The sequence below is a fragment of the Ascaphus truei genome, chromosome 1 (genome assembly GCF_040206685.1).
Source record: "Ascaphus truei isolate aAscTru1 chromosome 1, aAscTru1.hap1, whole genome shotgun sequence".
NCBI classification, from domain to species: Eukaryota; Metazoa; Chordata; class Amphibia; order Anura; family Ascaphidae; genus Ascaphus; species Ascaphus truei.
Genome location: NC_134483.1, coordinates 111,947,139 through 111,964,399, shown reverse-complemented (window position 1 = coordinate 111,964,399; position 17,261 = coordinate 111,947,139). Strand labels below are relative to the sequence as shown.

Here is a 17,261-nt window from a genome sequence, read left to right as displayed (position 1 = left end):
CAGAGCTACTCATATGCTTCGTTAAGCAGGTGTGTTTTAAGGTGGGTCATAAAAGTGGATAGAGTGGGTGCTACTCTGATATTGAGGGGAAGGGCATTCCAGAGGTGCGGGGCAGTCAGTGAGAAAGGTTTAAGGCAGGAGAGGGCTTTAGATACAAAGGAGGTAGAGAGAAAACATCCTTGAGCAGAACGCAAGAGTCGGGATGGTGCATAGCGAGAAATTAGGGCTGAGATGTAGGGAGGGGCAGAAGAGTGTAAAGCTTTAAAAACTGAGGAGGAGAATTGAGTGTGAGATGAGGGATTTGATAGGAAGCCAGGAGAGGGATTTCAGCAGGTGAGATGCTGAGACAGATTTAGGAAAGAGTAGAGTGATTCTGGCAGCAGCGTTTAAGATAGATTGTAGGGGATACAGGTGATAGGCAGGAAGGCTGGACAGCAGGAGGGTACAGTAATCGAGACGGGAGAGAATGAGGGCTTAAGTCAGAGTTTTAGCAGTCGAGCAACAGAGGAAAGGGCGTATCTTTGTAATATTGTTTTAGATACATTTTGAATGTGTGAGGAGAATGTGAGAGAGGAGTTGAGTGTGACTCCTAGGCTGTATTCTTGGGCTACTGGGTGTGAAAATGTGCCCTTGTATTCTCCAACGTCTTAGCGTGAAAATACACCGACTGCCCGACTCGGGATGACTTCCAAACCTCCGGAGGATTTAGCCCACTCTTATAGCGCTGATGATCTGGGAAAACAAAATGGCGGACGAGCTCGGGAGAAGACAGTAATTGAGTCAGACAACCAGTGAAGCTTTGTCAAAAACTGTTCTCTCATTTATTGAAGGTCTACAGCCAGTTTATATAGCAAACTTGAGCATAGAAAAAACACAGATATGAGAACATACTTCCCCTTTTACTTCACAGTCTGTCTATCTCAGCAAAATGACAGTTAGACAGTTTATGGTCTGGGAAAGGGGCTCAATACAGAGTTAGGAGGCCGTTAAGGAAATGTCAGCATGTTGTGTAATGCATTCTTGTGTAACTTATGCCCAATATGGCTGAAGACAAGTTCCTGTTTTCTATAGGGCAAAATAAGTCTGAACAAATACAGTTCAGCTAGCGATAAGTAGGTGATAGGTCAGGTCACTTTCTCAGACTGCCTGGACAGCACAATTACGTATGGCATATAGCATGTGGTTAGTTCCTGAGACTTAAATGTTAGTACAGAATAGTTATAGAAAAATGGTTATCCAGCAATCAAAATGGAGTCCCCCCTTATATACACATTTTCAGGGTGTATGACAGAACTTCCAACAGTAATGTGGAAGGGGGTAGTAGGGCCAGGTTTGGGATGAAATATGAGGAGCTCTGTTTTTGACATGTTAAGTTTAAGTCGGCAGAGGGCCATACAGGATGATATCGCAGAGAGACATTCAGATACATGTCCATGAAATATCTGTGAAAAAACTTCTTCATTTAATGTAACCATGTGTTGTTATAACTCTGTGCCCTGGACTTTCTTGAAAACGAGAAGTAACTCTCAATGTCTTACTTCCTGGTAAAAAAGAGAGATCCAGCGCTCCACGGATTTCAAGATAAATGAATTTATTGTGCCACACGACGTTTCGACCAACAGGTCTTTTTCAAGTGATTAGGCACTTGCCTAATCACTTGAAAAAGACCTGTTGGTCGAAACGTCGTGTGGCACAATAAATTCATTTATCTTGAAATCCGTGGAGCGCTGGATCTCTCTTTTTTCCTCAGTGTACATTGGAATTTGCCTGGCAGGTACTTCCTTGAACCAGCAGCACCGGTAAACTGTATGTATTTATTATATTGTGGTGTGCAGCCAAAACCCCTTTACATTGTTACTTCCTGGTAAAACATTTTATAAATAAAATATTACATTTTAATAAAATGTTGTCTGCGCAAATATTTCTCTATTAATGAGCATACATACAATAATATTGGATGATGTATCCCATGTAATCCTACTTTAATATAATATCTTTAATGCACGTACTGTACAAATGTAAGTTATTGAAAGTCTATAGCTATTCTACTTATCCTCTGTACTTTCATAATGAATGTTCATTTTAATTTGTTCTCAGATATGTATTTATATTTGTATATTTGTAGACATGGTACTAGATGTGCTGGAGAAGTTGCAATGATTGCCAACAACAAGAAATGTGGGGTTGGAGTTGCATACACTGCCAAGGTTGGAGGTAAAATAAATACATATATTAAAATATTGTTTACATTATAAATCTGTGAAATACAAATAAATACTTCTGAAATGTCTTGAAATCCTATGTGCCATCCTAAAAATTAACATGTATGTGTTCATAAAAAAAAAAAGAATATGAGAGCACGCAAAATGAATGAGCTGGTATAAAATATAAAATAAAATATACAATTATTAATACTTTCTCATAAGAGAAAAATCTTTTAACTTGAATCTGGCTTTAAATGCCCCCGTGCCCCCCAAACAATCTGACCTAATGTCCTCTTTTAATTCTTCTGCATCTTAGTCTTATGTCCATACCCGTGCTTTGACTTTTTGGTAGTTATTGTGCCCTATTAAACCATGAAACATAAAAATGAGCCATAGATATGTAGGAGAGGTGCATGAAAACTGAGGCAAATCTGCACTTATTAATGTAAATATCCCATAGCTCCCAATGGACTTTTTTCTTTGACAAACCTGGAGTGGTTTTTTTTAGCTCAAGTTTTGCCCTGGTCTTCCAACTGGGAAATTTAAATGCATGGCAACGTGCAATCCCAACACGGATACATACGGTATTTTTGGAGACCTCTTTTATGAGCATGGGTTTCCAATAATTTGGTGTGCCATTTTCTGAAATCTGCAGAAATACATTTAAGATGTTCAAGTCTGTGAATCTGCCCAACTGACAACAGTAAATAGAAACCAAATGAAGGAACTTTCTGTTCAAAATGTAATTCCCACAAATATCCATAAATTGAGAGTATTCTAAGAACACATATGTTAGGCAGAATCTTCTGAAACTTTTATAGTGCTTCCTGTGGTTGTAATTCAATGAGTGAAATATATGGCAGATTTCCTTAACCACACCAAAATGTATTTATCCACTTTGCTATTCATAACCTTATTAAAGGTGTGCTGCAGGGATATCAGCATAAATACAGTATGCATGAATATGATGTACAATAATAGTTTCCATAGAGCCATTGGCCGGTTTGGTGTTATACTCTATGTTTTGGTAAAATGTACAGTATTCTAAAATTCCAACTTTAAACTTAAATCATTAGGAAAATGTAGAATTTGTTGTGGTATTACACTGGATAGTGACATTAACAACATCTGTGCTATCTAAATTGCCAGACCAGAAAAGCTTAGACATGTCCCTTTTTACTCCTTCAATTCCAAGTCAACATAATTATTACAAAAAATAATTACGGAAACACGTAAATAAAACTATTTTAAGGATAAAGACAAATTAAATCAACATTTACCAACTCACTGTTATGCATTGCATTATAAATCTTGTTTACTTGAGAAATTATAGTTTTGCATGGGGTTCTGGGAATTCTATTTTTTGTATATTGCTTAGGGTGGTTGTTAGACCAAACATTTTGGGAGGTGTGATTTAGAGAAAACAGGATTTTTTTTGTACAGGATGTTTTGATCCATGAACACAGTGCATGCACCAACACACAAGTACCCATTTACAAACAGAAGCTTGTTGTTTCGCTCGTTGATGAGAAAGGATACAATGTATGTAATATACACCTTTGCCATGATAATACTATATGAGTCTTAGGAATCTGACAACGAGATATATCAGACTCCCACAATAAAATATAAACAAATCTGTGCTGGTTTGCATTGCAGTTTAATTCACAGTTTTTCACCAAAAAATGCTTATTCAATAATAAATTCACAAAAGTAAATCAATATGCCCCTCAATTTCAGGGTTCCGTTATTAAATTCCTATCAAGGCAGACAAATATGTCAGACAACATTTTTATAATTTGCATATTAATTACTGATAAGGAAATGCCAACGTTTGGCTGATTTGCAGTAGCCAGTGAACCATCTTCACTCACAATAAAGGGATCCCTCTTATTAGAATAGTAACAGCAATATGCAGATGGCACACTTGACTGTGACAAATGTGTCTTAATAAAGAATGTGATTTAATGCGAAATACAAATAAAGTGCACCATCTGCGTATTGTTGATTTCCCATGTGATAAATATTGATGTGGGAGATGCAAGCCTTGTTTACTGAGTCAGTTTGCAAAGGAGGAATTAGCATCTATAACAATCTTTGTTCTTTATGACGTTAGCCATTAAGCTTAGTAAAAATTGTAGTGGAGGGTGTTACTTTATCAAAGCTTTTATTTAGTTTAGTACAATTTGCCCTTTTGCACCATTGAAGTAAAACTGTAATACTTTTCTCTGTTACAATTTAATGAATTGAATGTTATTGTCCTAGTGTTGTTTTAAAAACAAAAATATTATTGCACATAAATTACAATTCCTGCACTGATTACTGCTATGTTTTGCTTTAAGGCATTCGGATGTTAGATGGTGTCATAACAGATGCAATTGAAGCAAGTTCAATCGGATTTAATCCACAACATGTTGACATTTATAGTGCTAGCTGGGGACCTAATGATGATGGTAAAACTGTAGAAGGGCCTGGAAAATTGGCACAAAAGGCTTTTGCGTATGGGATTCAACAGGTGAGGCACTTACTGAAAATTACATTCTGCAAAACAATTAGCCAGGGTTGAGAAATCATTGAAGTAGTTTCCCCCACATTCACGTTGTACGTTTGCTGCGGTTATGGAAAAACTATAGCCATGGTAAAAAGACAGTTACTTTGCATGCTAGTATTTGGACACTTTAAAAAATAAAGCTATAAATGAACACATTCAAAACTTACAGTATAGAGGCTCCTGAAAAATATATTTAGACTTATACAGGTATCAACCTTATTTATTTTAGGAGCACTTACCTTTGTGTTGGCCTTCTGTCCCAACATACTGTAACTCTGTACCAGTGTTTTTGATAACCCTGTGTACAGATTGATTTGCACTATGTGGGCCTTGTAAAAATAAATAAGTGCAATTTCAATACAATAAACATACTGTGCTCAAACAATTATATAATATGTAAAAAATTAATAATACAATAAACATACTGTGCTCAAACAATTATATAATATATAAAAAATAATAATACAATAAACATACTGTGCTCAAACAATTATATAATATATAAAAAATAATAATACAATAAACATACTGTGCTCAAACATAGAGTGCTCAAACAATTAAGGCACAAAACAATTGATTAACTAGAAAATAGGGGTTATAATTACAATTATGTTTTTGATGACCCACACATATTGCTCTGAAAAGTTCTAAAACAGTAGTTTCTAGTAAAATAGTCATTTTGTACATTTTGTACAACCAATTTCTTAACGGGAACAATCGTATCTATAGGGACGAAACGGAAAAGGTTCCATCTACGTCTGGGCTTCTGGGAACGGCGGTCGTCAAGGTGATAATTGTGATTGTGATGGATACACAGATAGCATTTACACCATCTCCATCAGCAGCGCGTCCCAGCAAGGACTGTCTCCCTGGTATGCCGAGAAATGCTCGTCCACATTGGCTACAGCATACAGCAGCGGAGATTACACTGACCAGAGAATTGTAAGCGCTATATATATATATATTTATATTTTAATCTGTACAGGTGCTGAAAAGAATTATGTGCTAGTATATTCTATATTATGGGGCCGATTTACTGAATTGCAGCCATGTCTGCCTGTCTGTCCTATTTATTTTTCTGTGTCTGACCTGCCCTGCTTGTTTTTCCTGTGACTGTCTGCCTTATTTGTGTGTGAGTGTAACATTCTGTCGTGTGTGTGTGTGTGTGTGTGTGTGTGTGTGTGTGTGTGTGTGTGTGTGTGTGTGTGTGTGTGTGTGTGTGTGTGTGTGTGTGTGTGTGTGTGTGTGTGTGAGAGTGTGTGTGTGAGAGTGTGTGTGTGTGTGTGTGTGTGTGTGTGTGTGTGTGTGTGTGTGTGTGTGTGTGTGTGTGTGTGTGTGTGTGTGTGTGTGGTGGTCAATCCCATGTGTGGCGTTGTTTGCACTATTGTAGGCGTGCATCAGCAACTAAGCATTATGGATAGGGGTGCCTCGAGAGAAATAAGATTGATTACCAGTGCTTTAGACATTGTGTCTGAATGAACGTAAAGGACTATAAATATCAGCTCCCACTTGTTTCTGTTAGTCTACATAAATGGGAATGATTACTGTATAAAAAGTACACACGCTTCTCATCAAGTGTAATGCATTGTTATTTTCTTCTTGGATTTTATTTGTGCTGATTCACCTAACAACTTTTTTGCCATCTGGTATCATGCATTTAGTAGCACAGAGCAAAATATGATTCTGTATTGTACATTCATTCAGAAAGCACATTTTATGCTTGAAAAGGAACAATCCTTTTCTGCCTTCATTACAGAGTGAGAAACCGCTGTCTAAGATTTATTTTTGAAATTATTATTATTATGTAAAAGCTGTTTAGTAACCCCTTATACAGCTTAACCCCGTTATAGCGCGGTCCTCAGGGGCCACCCGCAACCACCGCGTTATAAACGGGGTCGCGGAAAAAAAAAGGCGGCCAAAAAAAAAAAAAAATTCAATTTTTTTTGTGGTGGTACTGTGTCTGCCGGAGGGGGAAAGCTGAGAACTCTCCCAGCGTTCCCAGACCCGGTGGTGCAGCGGCAACAGCACACTGAATTTACCCGGCATCTGGCAGCTCTTCTCCCTGTCTCTGCTTCCTGCTTCTGCTTCCGTCATGCGAGAGCAAGCTCCCTTAAAGAGACAGTGTGTCTCTCTCTGTGTGTGTGTGTGTTTGTATATTTGACTGTGTGAGACTGTGTGTGTGTCAGTGTGTCAGTGTGTCAGTGTGTCAGTGTGTGAGTGATTGTGCTGTGAGTATGTGTAGAGTGCTGTGAGTGTGTGCAGTGTGCTATGAGTGTGTGCAGTGTGCTGTGAGTGTGTGCAGTGTACTGTGAGTGTATGCAGTGTGCTGTGAATTTATGCAGTGTGCTGTGAGTGTGTGCAGTGTGCTGTGAGTGTGTGCTGTGCAGTGTGCTGTGTGTGTCAGTGTGTGTGTGTGCAGTGTGCAGTGTGCTGTGAGTGTGTGTGTGTGTGTGTGCAGTGTGCAGTGTGCTGTGAGTGTATACAGTGTGCTGTGAGTGTATACAGTGTGTTGTGAGTGTATGCAGTGTGCTGTGAGTGTGTGCAGTGTGCTGTGAGTGTGTGCAGTGTACTGTGAGTGTGTGCAGTGTGCTGTGAGTGTGTGCAGTGTGATATGAGTGTATGCAGTGTGCTGTGCAGTGTGCTGTGAGTGTGTGTGTGTGTGTGTGTGCAGTGTGCTGTGAGTGTGTGCAGTGTGCTGTGAGTGTATGTAGTGTGCTTTAAGTGTGTGCAGTGTGCTGTGAGTGTGTGCAGTGTGCAGTGTGCTGTGAGTGTGTGCAGTGTGCTGTGAGTGTGTGCAGTGTGCTGTGAGTGTGTACAGTGTATATATGCAGTGTGCTGTGAGTGTATGCACTTTGCTGTGACTGTATGCAGTGTACTGTGAGTGTATGCAGTGTGCAGTGTGCAGTGTGCTGTGTATGTGTCAGTGTGTGTGTGTGTGTGTGTGCAGTGTGCTGTGAGTGTGTGCAGTGTGCTGTGAGTGTGTGCAGTGTTCTGTGAGTGTATGCAGTGTGCTGTGTGCTGTGAGTGTGTGCAGTGTGCTGTGAGTGTGTGCAGTGTGCTGTGAGTGTGTGCAGTGTGCTGTGAATGTAGGCAGTGTGCTGTGAATGTAGGCAGTGTGCAATGAGTGTGTGCAGTGTGTGTGCAAAATAAAACCTTTAAAAAATGTTTTTTTTTTTTTTTTTTTTTAAATTCGGGGCCCATGCTCAAACCGCGTTATAAGCGAATCCGCGTTATAGCGGATCGCGCTATAAAGGGGTTGAGCTGTTTTAGTATCTCCTAAATAACAATAATTCAGTTAGGACACCAGGAATAAGAATTATTTCAAAGGACACAAAAGTGAACACTTACACATAATCTCTCACATAAAATATTCTTTAGAAGATATTTCAGTTTTAAACCAATGTCTATGTTACCATTTAAGTGTAAGAATGTATGCAATTTTATGTTGCCAATTAAATAAAACTACTCATCTTTAAATGTGCATTACTTTAGTTCTTTTGCTCGCAGTTCAGATAGCATTGGTTGTAATCCACTTGTCTGCTCATTTGGTGATGGTGTACTATGAAATTCTCTATGGAGCAAGACAATGTTGCTTCTCTTCTCCATCTAAATATCCCTCAGAGAACAATCCATGACATTTACCAGAGATGGTGGATCAAGATAATACAGACAAGCGGAAAAAAGTGAGACATATTTATATGAATTCTGTTTTTTGTCATGATTTACTGTAGATCAGCGCTGATCTATTCAATGATTGCACCGAGACCCACACTGGGACATCAGCTTCAGCTCCTCTGGCAGCTGGGATCTTTGCTCTTGCCCTTGAAAATAAGTAAGTGCTACCTATGCAAAATCTAATGGTAATGTTTATACTAAACACTGGATGAACTATATTTGTAGATCTTCCCTCAACACATTAAAACATATACTGTATACAACTATTTAAAGAGCTTTACAGAGTAAAATAATATAAATTATAACTATATAATATATATAAAATAAAAAATGAATAAACGATACCGTTCTGTGGCTAACGAAATGCTTTTATTTGTGCGAGCTTTCGAGATACACTCTGATGATCTCTTCTTCCGGCGATGGTACATTGAATAAAGCAGGCAAGGTTAAACTTACAAACAGTGCAAATACTGTAGGAATGTTATCTGTGACTGAAACCTAACATTTGCTCGGCTAACACGGTACACATACATACATACATACATACATACTGTACATACATACACACATACACACACATATACACACAGATAGATAGATAGATAGATAGATAGATAGATAGATAGATAGATAGATAGATAGATAGATAGATAGATAGATAGATTATAACATGATTTGATAAATTTTTGTTGTTGTACTGTATATAAAGCTGTATCACTATACATAAGTCGTGTAAAGAGTACTGCTGCAGCATCTAAATGCTGCTATGAGTTTCTTAACTTTGTAGTATAGCAAAGGATGGATCTATAAGAGGGTGAATTTGGGGAAAACAAAGAAAATAAATCAACATAAGAAAGACATAAAGAAGGTATGAAGTTTATTAAAGAGAAAAATATATTGCTATTGTTTTGGCTAGTGTTATACTGAACTTGCAGCTGGGAAACTTGGGCACTTTCTTTTACTGTTGCTTGTAAAGTTTATGCTTTTACTACACTGAATTAAACTGCGATAGGGTAGATCGGGGAATATTGTATGGAAATGTAATTGACTTCAATGGGAGTTTCTATGTGATTGTGCAGGTTGGAGGGCTATCACAGATTAATGGATAGCATGTGCAAACCATATAAAGCATATAATAAACAATAGTTGACCTCTTCTATTATTAAATACTCTTTAGTCACAAACATTAATGGGTCATTAAGTTTATTCTTGCATGATATGTGTCTGTACTGTTAAACAAAGGGACAAAGACTTCCAAAACCCATAGACAGGCAACTGCTCTGCAGGTAAGGCACTGATGAAGGTGGGTTCAATGGCAGGGAATGGATCTCCATAGCAGCAGAATGGGGTGGATCCCAGAGTGTTGCCATAGAGGCAGCTTGGCATCACAGAGCTGTTGCAAGGCAGGATAGATAGACACATACAGTACATTGGACGAGGCAGAAGTAAAGGTCAGGCCAGCTGAAGTCAGGGCTGACAGGATAATGGTATAACAGGCTGGGGTCAGAGCAGGCAGAAGGCAAGAACGCAGTCAGGCAGGCCAGGTTCAGAGCAGGCAGAGGTCAGGAGCATAGGCATGCAGGCAGCAAGCAAGTCAGATGGATAAATGCTCTGATAGTAAGGCTGGATGCAAAGGCAAAGAACATTGATCTGGCAACCAGGAAATTGAAGTGATTCACTTATAAAGGAAGCCAGGGGAAGTGTCCACGAGGCTGATTGGCAACACGTGTGATCAGTGAGTAGAAGAGCTTAAAAGTATGCTGTGGCAGAGGAGCTATCCAGCAGCTGTTAGGCTTGCTGCTACAGTAGAGTGGCTGTCCTGAATAGCAGGTTATAGGTACTTATCGGGCCTGAGAGCAACCACATTTTTCAATATGTGAATAATGCTGTTGATCTAGATATTATTTAACGATTTCCTCTTAACACTTTTCACCTTTCTGAATAGAGAATTCTATACAGAAGAAAAGGGCAAAGCAACTATTTATTTATTTGTATATGTATGCATGAATACATGTATGTACCCTGAACTATGACTAACCTCAATCATACAGTACACTACTAGCTCTTTAGCCAATACAATAAACATAGGAAATGTTATCCTAAAGCAACATGTATTTTTTCATTAGCCCTAATCTTACTTGGAGGGATATGCAGCACCTGGTGGTTTGGACATCTGAGTATGACCCACTGGCCAATAATCCAGGCTGGAAGAAGAATGGAGCAGGTTTAATGGTGAATAGCAGGTTTGGATTCGGACTTCTCAATGCAAAAGCACTTGTGGATTTAGCTGACCCTAAAACCTGGAAAGGAGTTCCAGAAAAGAAAGAGTGTATCGTTAAGGACAATGATTTCAAACCAAGGTAAGATGTTAATTAAAAAATAACACTTTAATTTAAAAAAAAAATAATTGATGTGTTATTTCTGAGTGAAAATATAAATAAAATTAATAGAATCGTTGTACTGTAGGTAACTAATTTCAGACCAGTCTCACTATTGTATAACAGGATTTTGATCATATTAACCAATCTGCTGCCACAAGGGCAAGCGAGCATTGAAGCACAATGCACAGCTAGCCTCTTGGTCACTGAAAGGGTTATCATTATGAACATTATAGGACTATTATGTCACATCGCAGTAGGCTACATTTAATTACCAACAACCCTCCTTCAATTTTCTTTCCTGAAAACATTTTGCGAATGTGTATCCTATGTAAATATGTTAAAATTACATTCTAAAAAAAAGAGATTTCTAGGACTATTTTACTAGTGATGCAGTTAGATAGCTATGCTAATACAGGTATATGTAAAAACGTACAATTATGCTCTATAAGTACAATACATTTACTGTAGTATTACAACTGCAACGAAAAGGTTGAGCTTTGCAACAACAACAATGCAGATACTGGCATCCAGTGAATGTTTGAGAATTCTAAAGGGCTATTCCTAAATATTGGTGTTTATGGCCTTTACTGTTACTTTTAATTAAGATTAAATGTACTATTAAAAAATATATATTGTTAATGTGTTGTGCACAGTCTGCTAAATAAGTATGGTGCTGAATGGCTATTTCTACAGTATATTGTTTGTATATTGACTAAATAAGAATAGAGACTCTCATTATATCTATTTAACTTACACACGCTCAATACATTAAGAAAAAAATGTCATCTGATGTAGTCCATGACAAGCTAGTTATAAATGCTGTAGTAACCATAGTTACGCCGGTGCTTGTGAAATGTTTTTACTATGAATTGTACAGTTTATGCCTTCCCTACACTGAATTATTTCAAAGTATAATAAATTGCCCTCTCCAACTTGTTTTAATATTGATACATTATAAAACATATGGTACATTTCTTTTATCCTAAGTCTTTTTGTAACAAATTAGTTATTTGATTGCATCTTTTGATCAAAAAAATGAATTGAGCTTGCCAACCACATAAAGTAAACTCCACTTCTTTTCTTAAAACTAGCATAAAACGGAAATACAACTCCCTGCAATATGGAGTTCAACTTTTTTTGGGATCAAAAGATGCAACCAAATAACTCTTTTGTTGAAAAAGACTTAGGATCAAAAATGTATAATTTCACCAATAATTGTAAGCCAATTTGGAAAGGAGTGCAGAGTTTTTGTATTTTTTCCACATGTATGTACAGTATGGCCAGTTCTCTTTCAGAACTCCTAAGGCATTGGAAGATATTGGGACCTATTCTATATACTTCGCTAATGTCATGGTTGTGCTCACCACAAACCAGGACCGGACCGCGGGGCTGCGGTGGGGTTATATAATCACCAACCTGAGACCACGTAGTCGGCTCCGGATTGCGCAGTTCGTAGTCGTACATAGCAGGGTCGGGACTGGAGAGGGCAGCATAGTCAGTGGACGAGAAAGGGTCAGGATTGGAGACATCAGGGTAAACGTTATCCAGGCGGAGTTTTGGCAACAGGTAGTCAAGTAGACCCCGCTTCAGCGTAATAGCTGCAGGGCGGGAGCGGGTTCTGCGTGAATGGCGTCTGCGGCCCATGGTACCGGTCTCAGCAAGGAGAAGGTTGACCGGAGTGGGCACACCGCCAGGCAGCACTGGTAAACCAGTGCTTCAGCACAGAAGTCCCAAGCTGGCCACTGCGAAGGGAAAGAGCAGCAGGCCACTGGATACCAAAAGTAACCTCTGCTAGGGGTGAGTGCAGCAGGTTGCAGAATCCAGGCAGGCAGAACTCAGGCCTCTGCGTAAAGAGAAGCAGCAAGCCTTTGGGAACAGGAACACAGGCCTCTGCATCGAGAAACAGCAGGCTACCGGAACCAGGAACTAGAGACGAGAACTAGGAACTAGAGCATAGCGAAATCATTAGTAACACAGGAGACAAGCCAGATGGCTTGTGGCAGAACACATGTAACATCCATAGGGAATTATGCTCGGCAGAGAAGCATTGTGGGAATGCAGTATTTAAAGGTCAGCGAACCAATAGCAGAAGGGGCGTGTGACAGCATTGCTCTAATGACTGATCCCATGCTGGGGCTGCAGTCATAGCTAGCACAGCTGCTGGAGATACCAGAGGGAGTGTTCCAGGACTGCACAGGTCTGCAAGGCAAGGTAAGTAGTAAACCGAGGTGTGGATTTCTTACAGTACCCCCCCCCCCCTTCAGGTTAAAACTCCGGATGAACATAACCACTACTAGAGTTGAGGGACCTGGAATTGTTCCGAAATTGTCTAAGATGGAGAGTAGAGTTGTGGTCCAGAGACTCGTGGGCACTCATTGGTCTCGGAGACATGGAATTATTCCTAAACTGTTTTAGGCGAGAAAGGGATCCGTAAACCAGCAGTTCATTGGCGAGAACAAACTTAGGATATGAGAGTGGTGGTAGAGAAATTATTGGTACGTGGCTCGCCACGCAAAATGGCTTGGAAATCCAAGGCTGTGAAGAACCAGGGGGTTCCGGAGCAGAAACGTCAGAAGGGCCCCCAGTGGGAGCCCAGTCCCTAGTACTGGTACCAGAGTTCAGGACAAGAGGCACCGATAGTTGATCGAGTGTACCAGGGCGAGCCTCTAGACAGACAAAGTCTTTGCTGAAATCTGCACATACAAATTTGAGAGGGTCTTCTCCTCCAGAGGTTTTCCAGGTAGTGGTCAGCGAGGGTATAGGGTGGGTGGGTGCATTGCCAGGTATTGGTATAGAAGATGACAAGGTAAGCAGTAAACCAGGCTCAGGGTCCAAAATCTTGGGGTACGTACTGAGTATTTCCAACACAGAGGAAATAACAGGAGCAACAGAAGGTTCCAAGAGGGATAGCCATGGGTAAGCAGAGGCAGAGAAGCAATCAGTAGTGGAGCTCCCAGATACTGTAGAACGCTCAGTGAGAGACAGTATAGTCTGGGAAGTGGAGATCACAGAGTCCAATGCAGCGTGTAGAGTTCTAGAGACAATAGGGAGAGAACCTCCATAGTTAAAGTCATACTGAGGTACTTCAGGGGCCACAGAACGGTCAGTGAAAAGAAACTGCCCTCCCGCACCGGGAATTTGGAGCGCGGCAAGGGTTACTTCAGATATGGCACCAGAGTCCGGGGAAGGTATACAGGTACTTGCAGAAATTTGAACAACCGCATGGGGCGGACTACGTGCTGCAATGAACTCCAAGGGCATTGTACTTGTCATAGGAGTGGGAGTTGGAATAGGCTCAGGAGCTTTAATATCTGGAACTTGCGAATCAGGCAGTGCAGGGGAAGCGGAGGGAGGGGAGCTAGTGTCTGAAGCTGGAGGCACAGAATCTGTAACAAGGACGTCCGGCACTGCAGGGACACTGGTAGGAGGAGAACTAGTGTCTGGAGCTGGTGCCTGGGAATCAGTGACGGGCACTGGGGAAGTAATGGTAGGAGTTAGAGAGTCAATAAGCGATAACTTGGAACCGGGGAAACTCTTAATAGCAGAAACCTTAGAAGAAAAAAGAGTCTTATCCAAAACTGCAAGGGCCCTACCAACAGGGGTATTGGTCATGACAAAATCAGAAATAGGCATGTTTACTAGGGCAAAAATTCTGATAATGGAACTGCTAGTCAGTGGTGTGGGTGTCTGGGTTTGACTAGTGAGAAAATCAGATATAGTGGTAAGTAACTTAGAATCAATCACGGAAGTTCTAGGTTTGCTGGACATGTGTAAGAAGGTACCCTTAAACACAGGAGTTTTAATTTTAGCCCAAAGTAACCCAACAGTTGCTGGAGCACATTTAGATGCAGTGCTAAATGACTGAGTGCTAAAGGGAAGGAAAACAAAATAGCCCAGATTTAAACACCTGAATTTGTAATGTAGGCAGGGTGGTCTCTGACTGTACTAAGGGGTTAATGAGAGATACGCTTATCTCTGGAGGGGTTGCTTGGGCAGAGGCATCAGTGGGACCAAAAGCAAGGACGGCCTCTATGGAAAGAGATTCCGAATCCGAAGGAAGGATTTTACCTCTCTGAGTAGCGGGACCGACAAGGAAAATTTCAGAGAGGGGGGAAACTGTGTACTGGCTTCTAGCTAGCACATATGAAAAAGCATCACTTTTGAGTGGGAGCAGTGTGTCAGCAAAAATTCCTGGGAACTCAACAACATGAGCCTCAGGAGGTGCATAATGACCACTGTTTGCTTTTAACCCTAGAGTTTGAGAAGAGGAGAACACAGACAGTACAAGGAGGGCACCACAACTGTGCTGGTCTCTGAAGTGGGTACTTGGTAAGGAGTGTCTGGTAAATCAGAAACGACTACAGATTCCATGACAAGGGGTCTACGCGCTGAAGCAGGGATCTCAGCTCTCTGAGTGACAGATTGGGTCAGCGAAATACCTGGGAGTCGGGATTCTGCGAACAGGCTTAGGAAAAAAACCGGTTCCTGAATACTTTTAACTGGAACCAGTATTTTAGCAGAAGTTTCAGGGGGCACGGCAGCGGAAACTTGATCTGAACCAGGGGGATTATAGCAATGAATAACCAAGGGCTCCGCATTCAGTGCAAACTCTGCTGTCAGACTTGGGGATTCATTCTCTGATGCTAGAAAGGACGCATTAGCCTGGGGGCAGCAAGGATTTAAGGGGTCAACGCAGGTAGTACCTGAGAGTCAAAAAGAGGGAGATTTGCCTCTGAAAATGGGGACACAAGGAGTTCCTTATCTGGAGCCAAGGACGTGTACTTTGCTGGCGAACAACAGGGAATTACCAAAGGAGGCTCATAGGACTGACCCGCAGGGGCTAATACAGGAAAAACCTCAAGGGTTAAGTCAGGCTGTGCCTGAGAATCAGAGAAAGAGAAGCTAGTCTCCGAAAGTGGGGCCATAGGGGGTTCAGCCTCTGGCCCTAGGGACCTAACATTAGTCTTCGGAATACAAGGGTTAAAAATGGGGACCTCACAGAGCAAACTAGCAAGGGTTAAAACAGAAATAACCTTGGGGACAGAGCTTAGAAATTCTGAGTTAGAAAGAGAGGGCAACCAGTGTTCATTCTCAGACACTAGAGCCATAACTGTGGCTTGGGAAATACACGTATACTCCATGGGAACCTCACAGGTCTGATTGACAGGAGTTAACGCAGACATATCCTTGGGGTCTAAGTAACGGGAGGTGCAATCAGGGCTAGAGACCGTGGCAGCTTCTACCTTAGGGGGCAGTGATAGTGGGACAGATGAGTCATTTTTTGGAGAGGGATGTACCCACACAGGTTTAGAAACAGGACTGGCAGTACAGGGGAACTGCCAAGCAGCAGCATAGCTGGCGAGGAGGGGGTCCTGTTCTTTTATGTAAATGTCCAATGTTAAGGAAAGTACATGGAGCGTATCTTGAGCCTGAGCCAACATGAAGAGAACGTCCTGTTGTACTACGTGAATGTCCAATGATAAGGCCAGGGCATAGAGTGCCTCTTGGGCGTCGGCCAGTTCCATAGGGTACACATTATCCCAGGTTAAAGGGGAACCAGGGGAGCGAACACAAGCGGCCAGAGAGTGTTTCAAGTCCTTGAGGCAGTAAGCCTTAATAATAAGATCATTACGGCATTGTCTTTGCAAAGGGGTTAAACCTTCATACATAAACTGATCTTCAATCAGGGGTAGGATTTTGCACAGATACTGGTTTTCAAACTGGGACTGGTCCGCAGGCTGGGACAGGATTTCAGATAGAAACATACCAACCCTCACCACAGGGCGGTCCGAGTTTGTGTGGCCGAGCATACTGTCACGGTTGTGCTCGCCACAAACCAGGACCGGACCGCGGGGCTGAGGTGGGGTTATATAATCACCAACCTGAGACCATGTAGTCGGATCCGGATTGCGCAGTTCGTAGTCGTACATAGCAGCGTAGTCAGTGGACAAGCCAGGGTCAGGATTGGAGACATCAGGGTAAACGTTATCCATGTGGAGTTTCGGCATCAGGTAGTCAAGTAGATCCCGCTTCAGCGGAATAGCTACAGGGCGGGAGCGGGTTCTGCGCGAATGGCGTCCGCGGCCCATGGTACCAGTCTCATCAAGGAGAAGGTTGACCGGAGTGGGCACACCGCCATGCAGCACTGGTAAACCATTGGGGGGTTTACACCTCAGGATTCTTCAATCAAGTCATGTGATTTTTTGTTATAGGCTTTCGTTTAGAGCACCACACATTTTGCTTTTTCACTAAACCAGTGCTTCAGCACAGAAGTCCCAAGCTGGTCGCTGCGAAGGGAGAGAGCAGCAGGCCACTGGATCCCAACAGTAACCTCTGCTAGGGGTGAGTGCAGCAGGTTGCAGAATCCAGGCAGGCAGAACCCAGGCCTCTGCGTAAAGAGAAGCAGCAAGCCTTCAGGAACAGGAACTCAGGCCTCTGCATCGAGAAACA

At 41.5% G+C, this 17,261-nt stretch overlaps 1 protein-coding gene across 2 annotated transcripts in view; it reads left to right on the top strand.

Annotated features, from left to right (window-relative positions):
- Window positions 1–17,261, top strand: part of PCSK1 (proprotein convertase subtilisin/kexin type 1) — a 69,456-nt gene that overhangs the window by 37,329 nt on the left and 14,866 nt on the right. For both annotated transcript variants that reach the window (XM_075593322.1, XM_075593319.1), the window contains exons 6-10: window positions 2,126–2,214; window positions 4,547–4,719; window positions 5,485–5,697; window positions 8,487–8,587; window positions 10,557–10,790. In XM_075593322.1, the coding sequence (XP_075449437.1) occupies window positions 2,126–2,214; window positions 4,547–4,719; window positions 5,485–5,697; window positions 8,487–8,587; window positions 10,557–10,790 (810 nt within the window). The remainder of the gene's footprint in view (window positions 1–2,125; window positions 2,215–4,546; window positions 4,720–5,484; window positions 5,698–8,486; window positions 8,588–10,556; window positions 10,791–17,261) is intronic.